General features: G+C 38.2%; 2 protein-coding genes across 3 annotated transcripts; one reads left to right on the top strand and one right to left on the bottom strand.

Annotated features, from left to right (window-relative positions):
- Positions 1 to 405: 405 nt before the first annotated feature.
- pfkma (phosphofructokinase, muscle a) lies at positions 406 to 16,459 on the bottom strand. Of its 2 annotated transcripts, none has more exons than XM_079478032.1 (23): positions 16,101 to 16,459; positions 15,551 to 15,652; positions 6,676 to 6,749; positions 6,160 to 6,237; positions 5,887 to 6,076; positions 5,421 to 5,586; positions 5,294 to 5,338; positions 5,089 to 5,197; positions 4,922 to 5,017; positions 4,734 to 4,826; positions 4,531 to 4,656; positions 3,874 to 3,938; positions 3,721 to 3,784; positions 3,472 to 3,618; positions 3,309 to 3,379; positions 2,144 to 2,231; positions 1,883 to 2,035; positions 1,637 to 1,801; positions 1,500 to 1,561; positions 1,274 to 1,385; positions 1,081 to 1,180; positions 886 to 991; positions 406 to 771 (listed from the first exon to the last, which is right to left on the bottom strand). In XM_079478032.1, exons 1-23 carry the CDS (start codon positions 16,111 to 16,113, stop codon positions 624 to 626), a joined length of 2,373 nt encoding a protein of 790 aa, XP_079334158.1. In that variant the 5' UTR covers positions 16,114 to 16,459; the 3' UTR covers positions 406 to 623. The 2 variants fall into 2 exon arrangements, with proteins under 2 accessions (XP_079334158.1, XP_079334157.1); XM_079478031.1 differs by having other exon boundaries at positions 16,334 to 16,407.
- LOC306906539 (C3a anaphylatoxin chemotactic receptor-like) lies at positions 12,028 to 13,619 on the top strand. Its single transcript, XM_079478036.1, has 2 exons — positions 12,028 to 12,122; positions 12,299 to 13,619. Exons 1-2 carry the CDS (start codon positions 12,119 to 12,121, stop codon positions 13,273 to 13,275), a joined length of 981 nt encoding a protein of 326 aa, XP_079334162.1. The 5' UTR covers positions 12,028 to 12,118; the 3' UTR covers positions 13,276 to 13,619.
- Positions 16,460 to 16,918: the final 459 nt, after the last annotated feature.

Below are 16,918 nucleotides of genomic sequence, written 5' to 3'. Positions count from 1 at the left end.
CTGTAGAACACAGAAGAAGATATTTATAAGAATAATGGTATCTAAAGAACACTGGCCACCATTGACCTCCATTGTATGGTCACAAAATCACAGAGACATTTCTCAAAATATCTTCTTTTGCGTTCCACAAAAAAAGAAAGTCATAAAGGTTTTAAATGACACGAGTGCAAGTAAGTTTAGTTAGTTTGTGTATTGTTTTTCAATTAAACTGGCAACAAAGAGCTAAGTTTTGCCTTTAGTTAGTGAAGTGTGTAACCGTGTTGTCGTATACTCTTTCAGAGTATAAAAAAAGCCTCACACTCCAACCTTAATCTAAGATTTTCCTTGAGATAGTTTCTGTGTTCAAAATAAGTTTTTGCATCTTTAAAATAGCAGATATTACAAAATAGTATAACAGACAAAGATACTTCATAATAAGACTATTTTAATTCAGATATTGACAGTACAATATTACCCTGTCACCACAGATGTTCTTAATACAAACTACAGAAAGGAATAAAACTGATAGGTGAATACAGATAATAAGACAAAAACGATTTGAAACATTCAAAGTCATCAATAAATCCATGTATGCAAAATGATTTGCGGTGTAGTCAAAACATGGCCATTATTCTTGCTCATCATTACTTTGAGATGTGTACTGGAAGCTTCACACTGATGACATGTTCCATCAGAGCATGCTCAGAGGTGTCCAGATTAATTTTATACTTGGCCAAGATCTTCATAATAGGCCTCAGCTTCAACCACCACTGGCTCTTTGCTACACGGTGCCTTGGAGAAAGAGATAAGGGTGATTTTTGGAGGAGAAAGTAAAATTAAGAATTTTATTGTGATACAGTACTGAATTATGTCACGCAAACGAGATTATGAATCATTGGTTCTTACTCGAAATCTGTTTGTTCCTTAAGTTCAGCAAGAGGCTGTAGCATCAGGCCTCTCTTTCTCATTCCCAACATACATGCAGAATCTGGAGTGTTGGCAAAAATTCGTCCTGTACATAAAGTAAAAAAAAGTTCACAATACGTTCTGGTTATAAAAAAATTACTGAATTATATAACATAATAATGAATATATTCTCACCATGTCTATAGCACTCCTTCAGTTTCTCTGTTAGCCAGAGCACAGACTTAGCACCCATCTTGGTGGCAAGGTTTCTGTCAAAAGGGGTAGGGGTGCCACCCTAAAAACAAAAAACATGTTAAATGTCAAATCAAGTGAGTTGTGAAGTGATCAAGTGAATCAAAAGAGTTCACAGGGTTTGTGATCATCTAACCTGCTGCATATGGCCAAGGACGTTTTTACGGCAGTCGAATACACCTTTTCCTTCCTCTGAGTACAGGTTAAAGATGAAGTCAGTGGTGTAGTTAGAATTGCAGTTCTCATTTCTACAACATACGATAATGATGATAAGATCCCCAGTTGGTGTTTCGCCCCAAATAACAGTTTCATCTTAAAAGCAAAAACAAGCTAAAACTCTTTTTTATATTTAAATGTCAAACCTGAGAATTAATCCTCTCTTAACTGTGGTTTTCATCTTCTCAACAAGATGCTCCACATTTGCCTATAAAACAAAAGATTGGTGAAATTTAAACAAATCCAATCAATTGTGACATTCATTAAGTTTTTTCAAATTTACCTCTAGGTCCCGAATGCCAAATTTCTCTTCATATATATAAGCAGCATCTGCTCCTGCAGCGAGGCCAGCCATCGTAGCTAAATAGCCACAGTATCCTCCCATAGTCTCAATAATAAACACACGTCGCTTAGTGCCAGCTGCGGACTGCTTGATCCTGTCACAAGTCTACAGAGGGATAAGAGCTAGTATGAGGACATGGCCAACTTGATTTTTACTTTTTTTCACAGTCTCTGTTATTTTGCTAACCGTGGTGATGGTGTTGAGGGCCGTGTCGGCGCCGATGCTAAAGTCTGAGCCAGGAACGTTGTTAGATACGGTAGCTGGGAGGACCACAATGGGAATACACAACTCTTCATACTTCTCTCTGCCTTGAACCAACTCCAGGCCACCTGAAAACGCCTGAAAATGGAAGATCAGAAATATGGCAGCTTTTAATGCAACATGTCTACTGAATGCATTTATGTAAATAAGTATAATAACTTCTTCATGATATTCGGGGTCACTTGCCTCAAAACCTCCAATGATGACCAGAGCGTGAATATTGTACTTGGCAATATTTAAGCTGATCTCTTCCAAGTACTTTCCAGGTAATACTCTGCACAAGCAAAAGAGAAAAGGAGACATTTTCATATGATGCAGAAATGTAGAATCTTTATTGAGAAAGATCAAGACATGATTCTAAAGCTCAGATTTCCAACTGGTCATTATTGCATAGAATTGGATTTAACATTGGACTTAAGTGGCGACCCAGCACAGTACCAACTTTTTTAACCAAAAGTAAAAGCTCCAGTGTGTAATTTCTTAGAGGATCTATTGACAGGAATGGAATATAATATAAATAACTATGTCTTTTGGGGAGTATAAAGAGCTTACTTAATGAAGCATTATGTTTTTATTACCTTAGAATGAGCTGTTTCTATCTATACACCGCATGTCCCCTTACATGGTTTTAGCCATGTTGTTTCTACAGTGGCATTACATGTAGCGCAATGCTGCACAGTTTTAAGTGTTTAAAACAGTCAAACAGTTGTCGTTTAAAAAGTAAATTTTATATGCGACAATAACAAGGGAGACAAGGGAAACACTGATAGACCAGACCGCGTTACTGAAACACAAAAAAAACCAATATACCTACATACCTAATTTTATAAGTATAACCCGCCAAGTAAGTTACATGTCTATTAAAACACATGCGAGAGGGGATTCTTAACACATGCGAGAACAAGTTGGTTGCGAAGCTCTCTCCAATTCAAAAACACCACGCTAATATTAATCCTTTTTTATTCCTACATATATCCATAAGCCTGCTTGCCACATTTGGCCTACGTTTACGTTTTTTAGGATTTTCTTTACTCGCCAACAAGTAATCGTGATCCATAACTGAACCACAAAACAGCTGTGTCCAAGATGCTGTATAACCGCCACTTCCACATTTGCATGTTGCTGTAGTTTCTACAACCTGAAACTGAGGACAGTGTGTATATAAAGTCACTGATATGTGACAGTTACAAAGGAGACAAGGGAAACACTGTGCAAGTGGTTTTTGGATATTTCATAACAAAATTATTGCATATTTTTGACACACTTAATGACCAAAATGACATTTATTTTATAAATGTTAACCTTATCAGAACAAACATGACCCACCACTTTTCTACATAAGTCCAAATACCTTTTGGTGCCCAAAACAGAGCCACCTTGTCCTGTCCAATCTCCAACAGTGTTCCAGGAAATAGGCTCAATCTAAATAAATCGCACACACATGAGCAAAATCATTGCTGAAATTGTTAACATCATAGAACGATGCCCTTACACAAGAAGATTACACTGCTTACCTTTGCCTCTGCCAGGCCCTCAAAGCCATCATGAACCGCAAGCATGTTGTGACCCTGGATGATGCCAATCCTGACAGCCGAACGCACAGCAGCGTTCATGCCAGCACAGGGAGCACCCACGTTCAAAATAGCCACATTAATGTTGCTCTAAAGAAAGAAAGAGATGAACAGCACAAAGTTGAAGCAAACTTGAGTGCATTAATAAATATAACAAAAACATTCTCTTTTTTTCATTTAGATTCTGCTCACTTTGGTGTCTGGTACCCGCACATGAGCCAAGAGTTTATATGTGTTCCAGTTATTTTCAAAACTCCTGCAGAGACACATTCTCGCTTCATTAGAGAGTGATGATGTAAATACATAAAGCCAAACAATTACATGTGAAAGAACAGGCAGACATACTTTCCCCTGAGTTTCACAGCATCATCAAATCGTCGTTCTTTCATAGCAACTGTGACATCCTTGGTCTAAATAAAAAAAGGAGAATTTTATGGGACAGAAAATCATTTATGGCACACAGTATGTCATTCTGGCCCCTATACAGCACACAGGTTTAAAAAAAACATTTGACAAAAAGGACCACAGATCACCCATAAGTAAATATTATTTCATTATTTACTCCCCTTTATGTAATTCCAAACCTGTATGACTTTTTTCTTCCCCAGAACACAAAAGAAAATCTTTTGAAGAACGCTTGCAAGCACACAACACAGGCTCCTAGACATTTCTCAAAATATCTTCTTTTGTGTTCTATATAAATAAGAGTCATGTACAGGTTTTAAATTTGTATTCTTAGGTTAACTATTCCCTTAATATCAAAAATAAAAATGTCCTATATATGATATCAAATATGTATTTAAATATAAAAATTAAAACATGTTTTTATAAAATGTAAAAAATATATGTTTCAAGAAGAATCCTGCCGTATCCATATCCGCATAACACAGTTTATCATATTATTTTGTTGCACACTTATTCGCCAGCAAAAAGAAAGAATCCGAATAACCTTTTAAAGTAAGATTATTACATACAGTAAGATCACTGTGAGTGTTTACACACCACTTGCACACACTCCATCAGGGGAAGTCTGACAGCTTGGTTTCCAGACAAACTGACCACACAGGCAGGGGTTTCTGGAGTCGCTTCTAGCAACGCCATCACGGCCTCCACCCCCATTCTACTGCCCTGAAATAACAAAACAGGGTGAAAGAGACAGCGAGTGAGAGAGATAACGACTGAAAAAGAAAAAAATATGCACTCACAAGCACTCGGTCAAACGCTGAGGGTGTGCCGCCTCTCTGCACATGACCCAAGATAGTGGCACGAGTATCAAACCCCAGCCTCTTTGTCACCAACTGTTCATAAATAAGAACAGATATCAATGTGTTTACTAAAATACTACACCATAATATGTCAGTATCTGACCATAATACAAATTTGGATCAGTTACCTCTCTTAAGTGGTCACAAGTGATTGGCTTTCCTTCTTTATTGATTGCTCCCTCAGCCACAATGATCACATTGAGACGAGAACCCGTGTTTCTAGTCTGTAAGGAGAATATAAACCATTATAAACTAGCGTATGTTTTATTAATGTGTGTTGTCCGTTTCTTTGTACCTCCGTGAGTCTTCTGCACAAGTGATCCTCCCACCCATCATCGGGGGGCATCTCAGGTATAAATACCCAATCAGCACCGCAGGAAAGAGCAGTAACCAGAGCTAAGTAACTAAAACACACACAACGTCGGTGAAATACACAAATTGTACCACCTCTCAAACATTTTCATATGAAATCATTACAAAAATGTATGTAGTCCTCCTACCCACAATGTCTTCCCATGACCTCGAGGATGAATGCACGTTGGTGGCTGTAAAGAACAGCAAACGCATCATAATTTTAATATATTCATTAAACATCCCATAATAGGACAAAGTGCTCATGTTCACAACCTCTGTGCCGTTGTAGTGATGCTGTCCACCACCTCGATGATGCGATGCAGGGCAGAGTCTGTGCCGATAGTCATGTCCGTTCCGCAGAAGTCATTGTCGATAGAGCCCACCATGCCCACAATGTTCAGATGAGATGAATTTTTGGCTTCCTCCTTGGTAATACGACCTGTGTGCGAATAGAAGCATACAGCATACAACAAATTGAAGCAGAATCCTAGTCTTCATCAGTGTAATAAAGTTGCATACACATTGTTATATATAAGTTACATATACAGTGTAACAAAGTTATATATTCATTGTTAAAATACCTTCTTCTGTGTTCTGAAGAAGAAAGAAAGTCATACAGGTTTGAAAGGACATGAGGGTGAGTAAATGACAGAATATTCATTTTTGGGTGAACTACCCTTTAAGAATATCTTCGGTATGGATTACAAGTTGGTATTTTCATGTGGTAAAAGATTCTTACCCTTGGTAACCAGATCTTTCAGTAAGTCGCTCCATTCGGTCCGAAATATATTGGCACCAGTTAAACTGCCATCACCACCGATAACACAAAGGTTAGTGATGCCCAGCTTGACAAGATTGTAGGCAGCTTTCAAACGTCCCTCCCTGGCCTGGAAATCCATACATCGGGCACTGCCAATGACTGTACCCCCCTTTAAAGATAAGACACAATCAGGAGGCTCTATAAAATAAAACACAGTTTGATCCTTTCTAGTGTCCGTAAGTGTAGGTTCACCAGCTGTAGCATCATGGACACACTCTCCCAAGTAGCAGGACGAATGTGATCCCCTCCATCAACCAATCCCTGATAGCCCTGCGCACATTGAACATCCATAACATTTAGTAAATTACAACAGGGCTCTTTGCTGTCGTTTTTTTATTATGCTTTTTGCACTTAAAGCGACAGTTCACCCAAAAATGTTAATTATTTTATCACTGAAATATAATTTTGTATCTGCATGACCCAAAAGAAGAAATTTGAAAAAAGCGTGTAACCAAACAGCACTGGCTCCCATGTCAGCACATGGACACAAAACCACGGAGATATTTCTCCAATTATTTTTTTATTGTTTTTATCAACACGGCATTGAAAATATAATGAGAGAATTTGTGATTTTGGGGTGAACCATCCCTTTAAAAACATACTTCAACAAACACTGGCAAATTTCTGCTCTCATTTCACATTACTAACACAAGACGCATACTACTACTTATTATTCTCATAAATAGTCTCTCATATATAATAACATACCTCATGCACGAAAAACACTTTAGCTCCAGTGTACAGGCCTACCCTGACAGTGGCCCTCACAGCTGCATTCATTCCTGCAAAACACAAACATTTACACTTTTGGTGGACACTTTCACCCAAAGAGACTTACTGTTTAACATATACATTTTATCAGTATGCAACCCCTCCATTCCCCATCTCGTAGTGTCCCAACCCCAGCATACCCCCTTTTGGGCCCCTAGAATTTGAGAGGGTCTGCTGTAAACTCTATCCTCACATGACATCTCAGTTCTTCATCCTCAGATTGTGTTATTACTGAGCATGAAGTCATTTATTACTCTTTCCCACTGCACGTTCTGAACTAAAGTTGAAGGCGTTTTGAACAGGGTCGCAGATAGGTGAGTGGACAGAGGCAAAAAGCAAATTAACACAAAACGTACGGTTGGATAAATCAAACAATTTATCGTCAGGAAATAATGTTTTATCTGGACTTGCAAGACTAAATAATGGTCCTGCCATAAAATTATAATTTTACCCAATTACTGTATGAATTCACTGATTTATGTTTAAATATTTAAACAAAACATATTTTGCAGAAGGCATGAGGTTTTGGTAGGTGATTGGCATACTAGACAAAAAACAGTTTGATCTGTTTGACGAGCAGTCCCACAGAGGAGGGAGGGCAGAGCTCAGGAAGTGGACGAGGGGCAGGCAAGGGGCAGGGAACTGAAAAAGGGGACAATCCAGGGAGTCAGGGTGGTGATGAATGGGGGAGGAGCCAGTAAAGTGGCCGGAGCAGGAGGATCCAGATGTTGACCCAGAGACCAGCCAGGGGCGGAGCCATAGAGGCGGGGTGACGAGGCGTAGCCAGAGAATTGGAGGCCCGAGGCGGCGGATGGTCGACAACTGACCAAGGCGGAGCCGGAGGGACGAGGGAGCTTGGTGGAGCTGGTGCGATGATGAACCACAGTGGAGATGTGGGAGGCAGGAGCAGGTGTAGCTGATGGGTCGGAAGGCTGAGGTGGAGTCTGGGTCTCGGAGGCTGGAGGCAGAGACATGGGATACTCAACCCCAAAGGTAGCTGGTGGCCGGAGATCCCAAAGCTCATCTGACCCAATGGCGATGGCTTGCAGAGGTTGAGTTATGGTTTCTCCAGGTGCCAGCAGACCCAGGGCTGATGGATTGTTGAATCTAATTGGCTGGCTCAACAGAGGAGGGGGGAAAGGAAGGACGGGCAGGACCTTCTTGGAGGCTGGAGAGGAGGTGCTGGCTGATGGAGAGCTGGGCGGGTTCAGCCGGAGCAGTAGGCAGCAGAAATCGTCCTCATTCATACAGTCCGTTATGCCAGAGGCCAGTTGCAGCACACCCTCAGCGGTGGGTGTGGCTCTGGCTTCCCTCTATGCCCTCGATCTCCACCAGCACTCCCAGGGTGACTCACGGTTTTGCCGGCTCTGGCAACTGGTTAGACGGGTCATCAGGTACGTGGCGATGATGGGCTTAGTAAGAAACTCTATTACTTGTAGATTTTTTATGGTGACTGTTATCGTCTGAATTTCATTTTTCTTTGCGCATCTCAACTTGGCGATTGCAGATTTAATTTACATTTTAGTTTTGTTTCCCTACATTGTTGTTATTGTTTATGGTGGGCTTACCAATTCCCTTCTTCATCAGTTTATCCTAATACTTAGCTATTGGTGTGCAAGTAAAACGCCTTCAGATTGGAAAACGTCTTCAGCCTTTCCAAGCCTTTTTCATATGCTGGTTTCCTTATGTTTAACAGTTGTGTCACACAAGTGCAGTTAAGAATAACTGGATTGACAGTGTTCAAGAAAAAATTAAGAATTTTGTCTTTGGTTTATCTGAACAGCTGTCTTGGCCCAGTTCTGAGTGAGTTCAGTGTGATGAGTTTAAATGTTTTTGCTGCTTGTGCTCGAGGAGTCTATTACTGAAGATCATCTGGATATTCTAACTGCTCCAGTTGTTCATACCTCTCAGAGGCACAGGAACCAATCAGCAGACACACAAGTTCAAACACAATCCTCTTTGTATCTGTTAGCAAACAGAGCGAAGTTTCAATATTTGTCTCTTGATGTTTGGATACATTTGTATTTTGGAGAAAACGTTTTCCCATACATGCACAGAAGGATATTTATTGTTTGGAAGGTTATGCCATTGTAAATTGTCTTGGACACACAAACAGCCAATACATCTATAGCAGATGCAAAGAATACAAGGTATTTTAATGAAAGCTTTTACCTAAACCACACATGGAATGCATGATAAATGTAAACAAAAACACATTTAGCAAAATCATCACCATGATCCTCCTTCACATAGTTTGTGATGTTGAGCATTTACAATTACGTAATTTTTTCCTTTTAGTTTTTTGTATTAATATTTTGACTTACTTGGTTTAAGATTGTGAACCACTTGACATCATAACACACTCATAGCCAATCGGAAATAGGGAGCTTAATAATGTCAGAGGAGGATAGAGTGAGCAATGCAAGAATTACATTTGGAGATAGACTGTCAAAAGAGCTGCGATTACTTAAACAGCAAAGGACAGGGGGGTGTAAAAAGAAGAGTATAAATTTAACAAGATAAAGGTAATTTTTCAGGAGTCGGGCCCGAGTTAGATAGGATTTCCAGCAGCGGAGATGCGTGTGGATACGAGTTACTATGGGAAAGGCTCAGTGGAGAGAAGATAGGACGTATGAAAAGTGATTATAATCAGAGAGATTGTCAATGTTAGATGTAGCAACTGTTTTGTTTCATTATTTATCTGGAGCTGGTATGCTATACTCTTGCATCATCTTCACTTTTTTGTTCTACTACGTTATTGTTTTGCTAGAACATTTTGCTTTAGCTATGATAAAGATTTAATTCCTGCTTGAAAAGCACGCTCGCTATTTGAGGGCGGAGCAAATGATGAGGGAGGGTGTATTTCTTTTTCTTATAAAAGTGTGTTCGGGTGTCGATTCCAAATATCGGGCGTTTCTCAGAAATTGTAATGGTTAAGCTCTTAATAGTTATATAAATTCCCAATCATACCAGACATTTTGTCTTTTTTCCATTTAACATCCATGTGTTTCTTCAGTAACAACTTTGCTATTGTGCTGTTATTGCACAAACAAATTTCATATTTTCAACATAAAAAATTATTAATTGGTACATGATTTTTGCTTTTTTTACTGCAATAAATTACAGAATATCTGGCGTGCATTTACTGTACATGTTTTACAACAATTTACAACAATGTAAGGTTAAGAAGAAAATAATATGTTGAACTGAGAACGAAAAAGTAAAACAGTTATATGTGGATATGTAAAAAGGCTTCTACAGAAACCCATTTCCCTCACTGCGTAACACCCCCAAACTTGTTGTTCACTTTTCGCAGATACAACCATTTACTGTAATAAAACCATGATTTTGTCAATAGTACTGAATATACCAAAAGACATTGTTACTTCACACTATGGTTAATTTTCATAAGAGAAGGGGAACATGTGGCCAAATTTTGCATCACTGTTGGTCAGCTAAAGAACAAAAACATGTATATACTTTATTTTAGACTTTGTGTGGAAGTTTAAATAGTTCACAAATCAAGTTGGTCTTATATAGGCTCAGAATAAACAGACTCTAGTCCGAGCGAAAATCATCTGTGTTTGTGTTTTCGGTAATCTGCTAAAGCATGCCATTGCCGTCTGTGGACCCAAACCCAAAGATGCATCTGGGTTCTTTACACATATGCTCATGGCAGGCCTTCCCTTCTTGATCAGTGCATCTTCGTACATTACAGTGCCTATTTTACAAAAACAGTTTATCACTTACAAGTGGAAAGATGGATATAAAATAATTATTTAAAAAATTATAAACTGACAATTTAGCTTAAAGTCAAGCTTTATTTTCCTCTTTGACTTCTGCGGAAATCTCTAAATGATCAAATATGTCTGTGGTGCTGTCTCTGATTGTAGACTGCTATATCAAGATAAAAATTTAGGAGTGATTTTAGCCTGTTTAGGCTGTAATGCAAGTGCAGTTTAATCTTGATCTACAGGTAACAAGTTAGAGGGACATGCAGTTCACCCACAAATAATAATTCAGTCATTGTTTACTCACTCTGTTCTTATTTCAAATCTATTTGACTTTCTTTCTTCCACAGAAGACAAAAGAAGATATTTTGAAGAATGTTGGTAACCAATCAACACGGGAACCATTTGACTTGCAATGGTTTTGTGTCTGTAAATGGGCTTGTCATTTTTGTGACCGGCTACAAAATGAAGATGACAGTCAACTGTATTTGGTTTCTCAATTTGGCGATGGCAGACTTCATTTCAATTTGAGTCTTCTCTATCATCGTTATTGCTGCCCCTTTCTAAAGGGTTTGGCTTACAAGTGACTTCATAAATTCATGGCCTTTGTGAAACTGCAAAATATGTTTGCGAGCGTTTTCTTTCTGACCGTTATCAGTCTGGATCGATGTCTGTGCACATGGGAGATCATTTGGGGTCAGATTTAACTGACTCTAATCAAAGACAGAATCATCTGTGTGTTTGTGTGGCTTTCATCCATCTCCTGTAGCGTCCCTTCCATCATCAATGACTCAGTACAAAAATATGTAGCTAGATTTGAATACTGCGCTTATACAAACTCCATGAATGTCTTAATGTTTCAAACCCTATACTTGTTTTTGCTACAATCATGCCTTATGTGTTTTCCGCATAACTCACCGCATGACCGCATAACTCAACTTTACGCATATGTAAAATAATCTGGTTAATAATACAGTTTAAAATGTTTTGCATGGTTTTCATACACTCTAAAAAAATGCTTTGTGAATTCCAGCCCAGCTTTGGGTCAGAAAAGGACAAACCCAGCCGTTGGGTTAAATTAGAAAATTGTTTATTTTTTTAATGGTTTGTATTTTTTAAGAGTGATAAAATCAGACATGCAATGTATTGAGGTTGAGTATAAAATGATAGAGTGAACTGAGACTGAAAATCTCAGATGTAACATGTGACACACTAATGTGTACAGGAACCCGTTTCCCTCACTGCGTAACACAAAACTAGTTGTTCGCCATTTCCTGGACATTAAGGAGAACGTGTGGCTAAACATTGCATAACTGTCTGTCAAAAAACACATATAGACTTTGTTTTAATGTTTGGCCATATACTGTGGAGAGACTATCCTCAATAATCACAAAGAAGGAACTAAATAGGAAAGTAAATATAAATAAACTATAATAATAGTGGTCCTGGTTTACAAAAAACATCACGGTCCTTTCTTGTTTCACATCTTCCATGATGGTTAAGCAGAAGAAGATCTTAGAACCGCCCGCAGCCTTCCAACATCATCACCCCACCCATAATCTCTCAATTACGCAAAGACAAACGGACACCAATCATTCATGCGGAGACTTTGTGGATTTTGAAAATATCCCAAAGACAAAAAGAAGAAAATGGGTAAGAGTTTATAGTATCTATACTTAATACTCTTACATGTATAATGAAGCAAATTGATTTCTATTTTAAAACACTTTTGTAGTGTTTAAAGACTGTAAACTAAGAAAACTAAAACAGGATTGATGTTTTTACTGTACATTTTGTATTCACGAGACATCTCTTCTTTCGTTGTGAAGAGAACACCACTCTGGGACCTCAAAATCTGATAAACCGAACTCACTCCACAGAGCTGATGGGTTTATCAAAAACGGACATCTTCAGAATATGCTTATATTTTGTCATCTTTGTCACGGGTGTGATTGGAAATGGGCTTGTCATCTTTGTGACCGGCTACAAAATTAAGACGACAGTCAACTCCACTTGGTTTCTCAACTTGGCAATCGCAGACTTCATTTCCATTTTGAGCTTGATCTTCCAAATCATTGAAATCTTTCAAGAGAAAGTTTGGCCCATGGGCAACTTCATGTGTAAATTCACCTATTTTTTGAAACTGCAAAATATGTTTGCGAGCGTTTTCTTTCTGACAGTTATCAGTCTGGATCGATGTCTGTGCACATGGCTGGTCGCGTGGGCTCAGAATAAACGGAATCTAGTCAAAGCAAGACTCATCTGTGTGTTTGTGTGGCTTTCATCCATCTTCTGCAGTATCCCATTTGCCATTGCTTATTCTGTAAAGGAACGTAATGGATTGAAATACTGTTCTCGTGTAATATCCAATCTGACCATACACAGGTTTGTGGTGGGCTTTCTAATTCCCTTCATCATCATTACATCGTCTTACATAGCTATTGGTTTGCGAGTGAAACGCATTAAAGCATCAAACCAGCTTCGGCCTTTCCGGATCATATCTGTGATTTTGGCATTTTTCATATGCTGGTTTCCTTTTTATGTTCTACAGATGATTCGCACAACTGCTTTAACGAATAAATGGTCTTCGTATTTGGCTGAAATTAAAGTTGCAATACCTTTCATATCCGGATTGACTTATCTGAACAGCTCTCTGAATCCCATTCTCTATGTGTTCATGTGTGACGAGTTTAAGAGGAAAATTAAAAAGTCTCTGTTGTTGGTGCTCGAGGGGGCTTTTACTGAGGATCATATGGTTCAAGTTAAAGTTGACTTGCTCTCGCCTTTCAAAATCACCAGGAATTAAGCGGACAGACTTCTTCTTCTGGTGGTGTTATAGCAAAAAAAAAGTTTTAGTCTGTACATGACTGGAGATATACATTTGTCATTTGGACACGGTGGTTTACAGAAACTCTCCCATATTGTCATTCTTGTTTTAGTCAGTGTCAGGCTGATCCAAAATAAACAGAGACATTGAGATGGTAGTGAGGAATGTACCAATGATCTAAAGATAATTCTGTAATTGAGACCCATTCACTTAATGTGTTCTCATTGTTTTGTTATACACAAGCTTGTAATGCTGTATGTGTAAATGTTATCTTTGTTGATGTCTTCTTAACAGTCAATGTTTTATAAAACTGTCTACATTTTATTTTTCTGATTGTCAAGTTTTATACTTACCTGTGTCTTTCCTTTTTTGTGCAAAGGCACATTAGTATTTTCACTACTGCTTTGTAACAACAGTTACAAAGAGATGCGTATAGTTTTCATAAGAATAATAACCTCAATAAGTAGGTACAAAGCAGACGGACAAAAAAAACTTAAAGTTTAAACTTTATGCGCATTTTGAAGTTTCCTATCAAAAACGAGCATGGGCAGTGGCATGAGCTTCCCTTCAGGTAGCCGAAAGTTTTTTTTTAAAAATAGCACAAACTGAGCATCCACGGATGAACTGAGAGACATCCTGAGACATCCTGGGCCACCAGTAATGGGTAGAAAGGAGCGAGAGGGTTTTAAAGGCTGCCTGGATGCCCAGACCCCGGAACAGAATGCGCAAGTCCATGAGGGAAGTGCGAAGTTGTGGAGACGCATATGTTTTTCATGAATTCAATGGTTATTCCCCATATCACATATTGCATGACTACTTGGACTCAAACATGTAGGTCTTTTTTTTTAAACCAGTTGAAAGTATTTATAAACAAACTCTTAAGGTCTTGGATAAAAAAACAGTTTTCATCATAGTAGCTTATTAACTAAGTTTTCTATTTTGAGTTAGGAACATTTGATTCAATTTGCTGATTTGGTACTTTTCTTAAACGGTTTTGCTCCACCTGTTTTGAATGATTAGATAAATCAGATAACATGAAGATATACAACATCTGGCAAAAATTGTGGAATCAACACACTTTACTTTATAGCAAACAGAAAAATCACAGATATGACACAAAAAGGTTTTTGTTAAATAGCTTACATTCTCTGGCTTCATTAAACATGCCTTCAACCAAATAACTAAAAAAGTTTTATTAATGGCTTATGTTTTTAAAGATCAAGTAGAGGAAAAAAGTATGTAATCACACAAAGGATCTAAGGAATACGGCTGGAGGGAGTATGGTGTCGCGATCTGATTCATCCACTTCCCCATTTAATTAAACTTCTTTAGCACTAGCCAAAGCCCAAATTACCCAAGATAACTAACTGAGTTTAAATCATTTTCTGACAGCTTTGTCCCCCACTTAAAAAGTCCCATCTGCGCCCCTTTTGAATGCATACAAAAGCAAGTGATGGTATCTAGTTTCAATAGCAGCTGTGAAAAGACTGACTCATCTAAATATAAATATATCAACTTGAATTTCACTGCAAAAGGTTGCAGGCTTAATAAATCAAATCATAGTCATTTTGTGTTTGCTCACCTTCATCTTGCTACACAATCTATTCACATATGACCATTTATTCAAGGGTTATGCAGTTATTTGTTCAAATACAGTTGTTAGGCCCTATATGACCGGCTAAATTAAATACATCTTCTGGTTATAAAAAAATCACAGGGTTTGCAGGAATAAGAAAATGTTGTTTTATAACCTTATGTGATTTCAGAAGGTCAATGGTGCTAAACTTAGCTCTCTATTTCGAAAAATGAGACAGGGGACAGGAGCAGGTTCAGGCCAAAGCTAAGGGCTATGTTGACCTTAGTCATCCAAAAGTCAGTAAATCAAACAAGAAAATAAATATGTGCCACTGTCACTTTATCAATACATTTCTGGACATCTGATGTTTATTTTATACTCCTTACATTATACAATTTTGAAGCGCAATAAATGCATTCTATTTATTAACTGATACCCATGTTTTCAGAATTGCTCAAACACAATTTGCTCTTTGTAACTGGATAAACACTAAAACTACACAATTATCTAATCCACGCTAACTTCGCTGTGTTGTTTTGAACACTATAAGTTCTCTCTCTAGCTATTTAGACACCCTCTCAGATGCCACCATACTATCTCTAAAGACACTTGGGTGTACCAGGTAGTACAAGTAGTCGGTAAAAGAGCAGCAGAAAATAAAAAAACTGACAAACTTACCTTGGGCATCTCCACCTGAAGTCAGCACAGCAATCGCCCGGCCGACCCCCATCTTGGTGGGATCCATCGCGGCTGTGTTTACATTTGACATGGTCCCGTGTTCTGGACAGACAAGTGGCACAGGGTGATGGAAAATGAATGCAAGGAGCAATGAGAAGGGTTTAATAGGAACGTTTTTCATTTTGTGCCCCCCCCCCCAAGTATTAAATTTCTTAAACACAAGACACTGGAGTGTCACACACCCTCTGACTCTACTAAATATAAACTTACATTTTACAGCAAAGGTCAAGTGCTCAAGAAGTCAAATGATTGTCATCTTATGTGAACTTAAGTCTATCGCTCAGTGTATCCACATATTAAAAGGATCATTCATATTAAATCTTATTGATCTGATAAATGAAGGGTATAGGCCTACTAGACTGGAGGCTGTTCTCATTGTCATATGAAAGTGTTATGATTTAGTTTTGAAGGTTACCGCATTCTTAATATCAATTGTTTTGATGTCAATGTTTAACAGTTAATTTATGTGTAAATCTGAAACAACATTCACCTGATAAAGTCATTTGGCAAACGAAATAATGTGAATCTCATATAAGTACGTCAGTGTTGCGTATTCCTCCCACTTTTGTCACTAGATGGCACTCGAGACCGAAAACAACTTTCACTCTGATGGTGTTGCGGTTCTGTATTGTATCCCTGTAGTTTCTCATGTAAATTTGATTCTTTAAGAGTTTTATCCCCCCTAATCCCGAATCACCCCACTGAAACATTTATGATGTCTACCTTTACTTAGTGCAACACACCTGATGTATGCCAAGCCCAGAACCATGCGCCACAGCGACTTCATACCCTTAGACAAAACCACGCCCCTAATCATAATGGATCCCGCCCTAGCTTCCGGCTGGCCCTGCTGGAAAGGCTCTGCAACTGGATATTATTGGATTTTAGTGATTCATTTATTAAATAGTATTCCAGTCACACCCACGGTTTGGTTAACATAAACAAAACTAAAGTTTTGTTTTCCCAAGTGTTTTTACATGACCTAAATTAGATGTGTCACAAAAGGGAAAATGTTCAAAAAACACTGCCTTGAAGTCCCATAATTCAGAAACATTCCATTCGGAATGTTTATCATCCAATGGAGGCATACATATATTATGTGAGGATTGTGACGATATAGGAATTTTTAAGATGAAAGTCACACATTTTAAATTACAGTATACAAACTATTCTTATAATGATGGTTATAATGATTTTTTAAAATATATACTGTACCCTCTTGTAATCACAATGGCATTAGAATAGTAACCCAAGACAAAATCATGTAAAAAATGGAAAGTATTGTGCAGTTGATTCAGAAAATATTTC

This window comes from Barbatula barbatula, assembly GCF_947034865.1.
Source record: "Barbatula barbatula genome assembly, chromosome: 17".
NCBI classification, from domain to species: domain Eukaryota; kingdom Metazoa; phylum Chordata; class Actinopteri; order Cypriniformes; family Nemacheilidae; genus Barbatula; species Barbatula barbatula.
The sequence above is the reverse complement of the archived record's forward strand: the minus strand, read 5'-3'. Positions and strand labels throughout refer to the sequence as shown.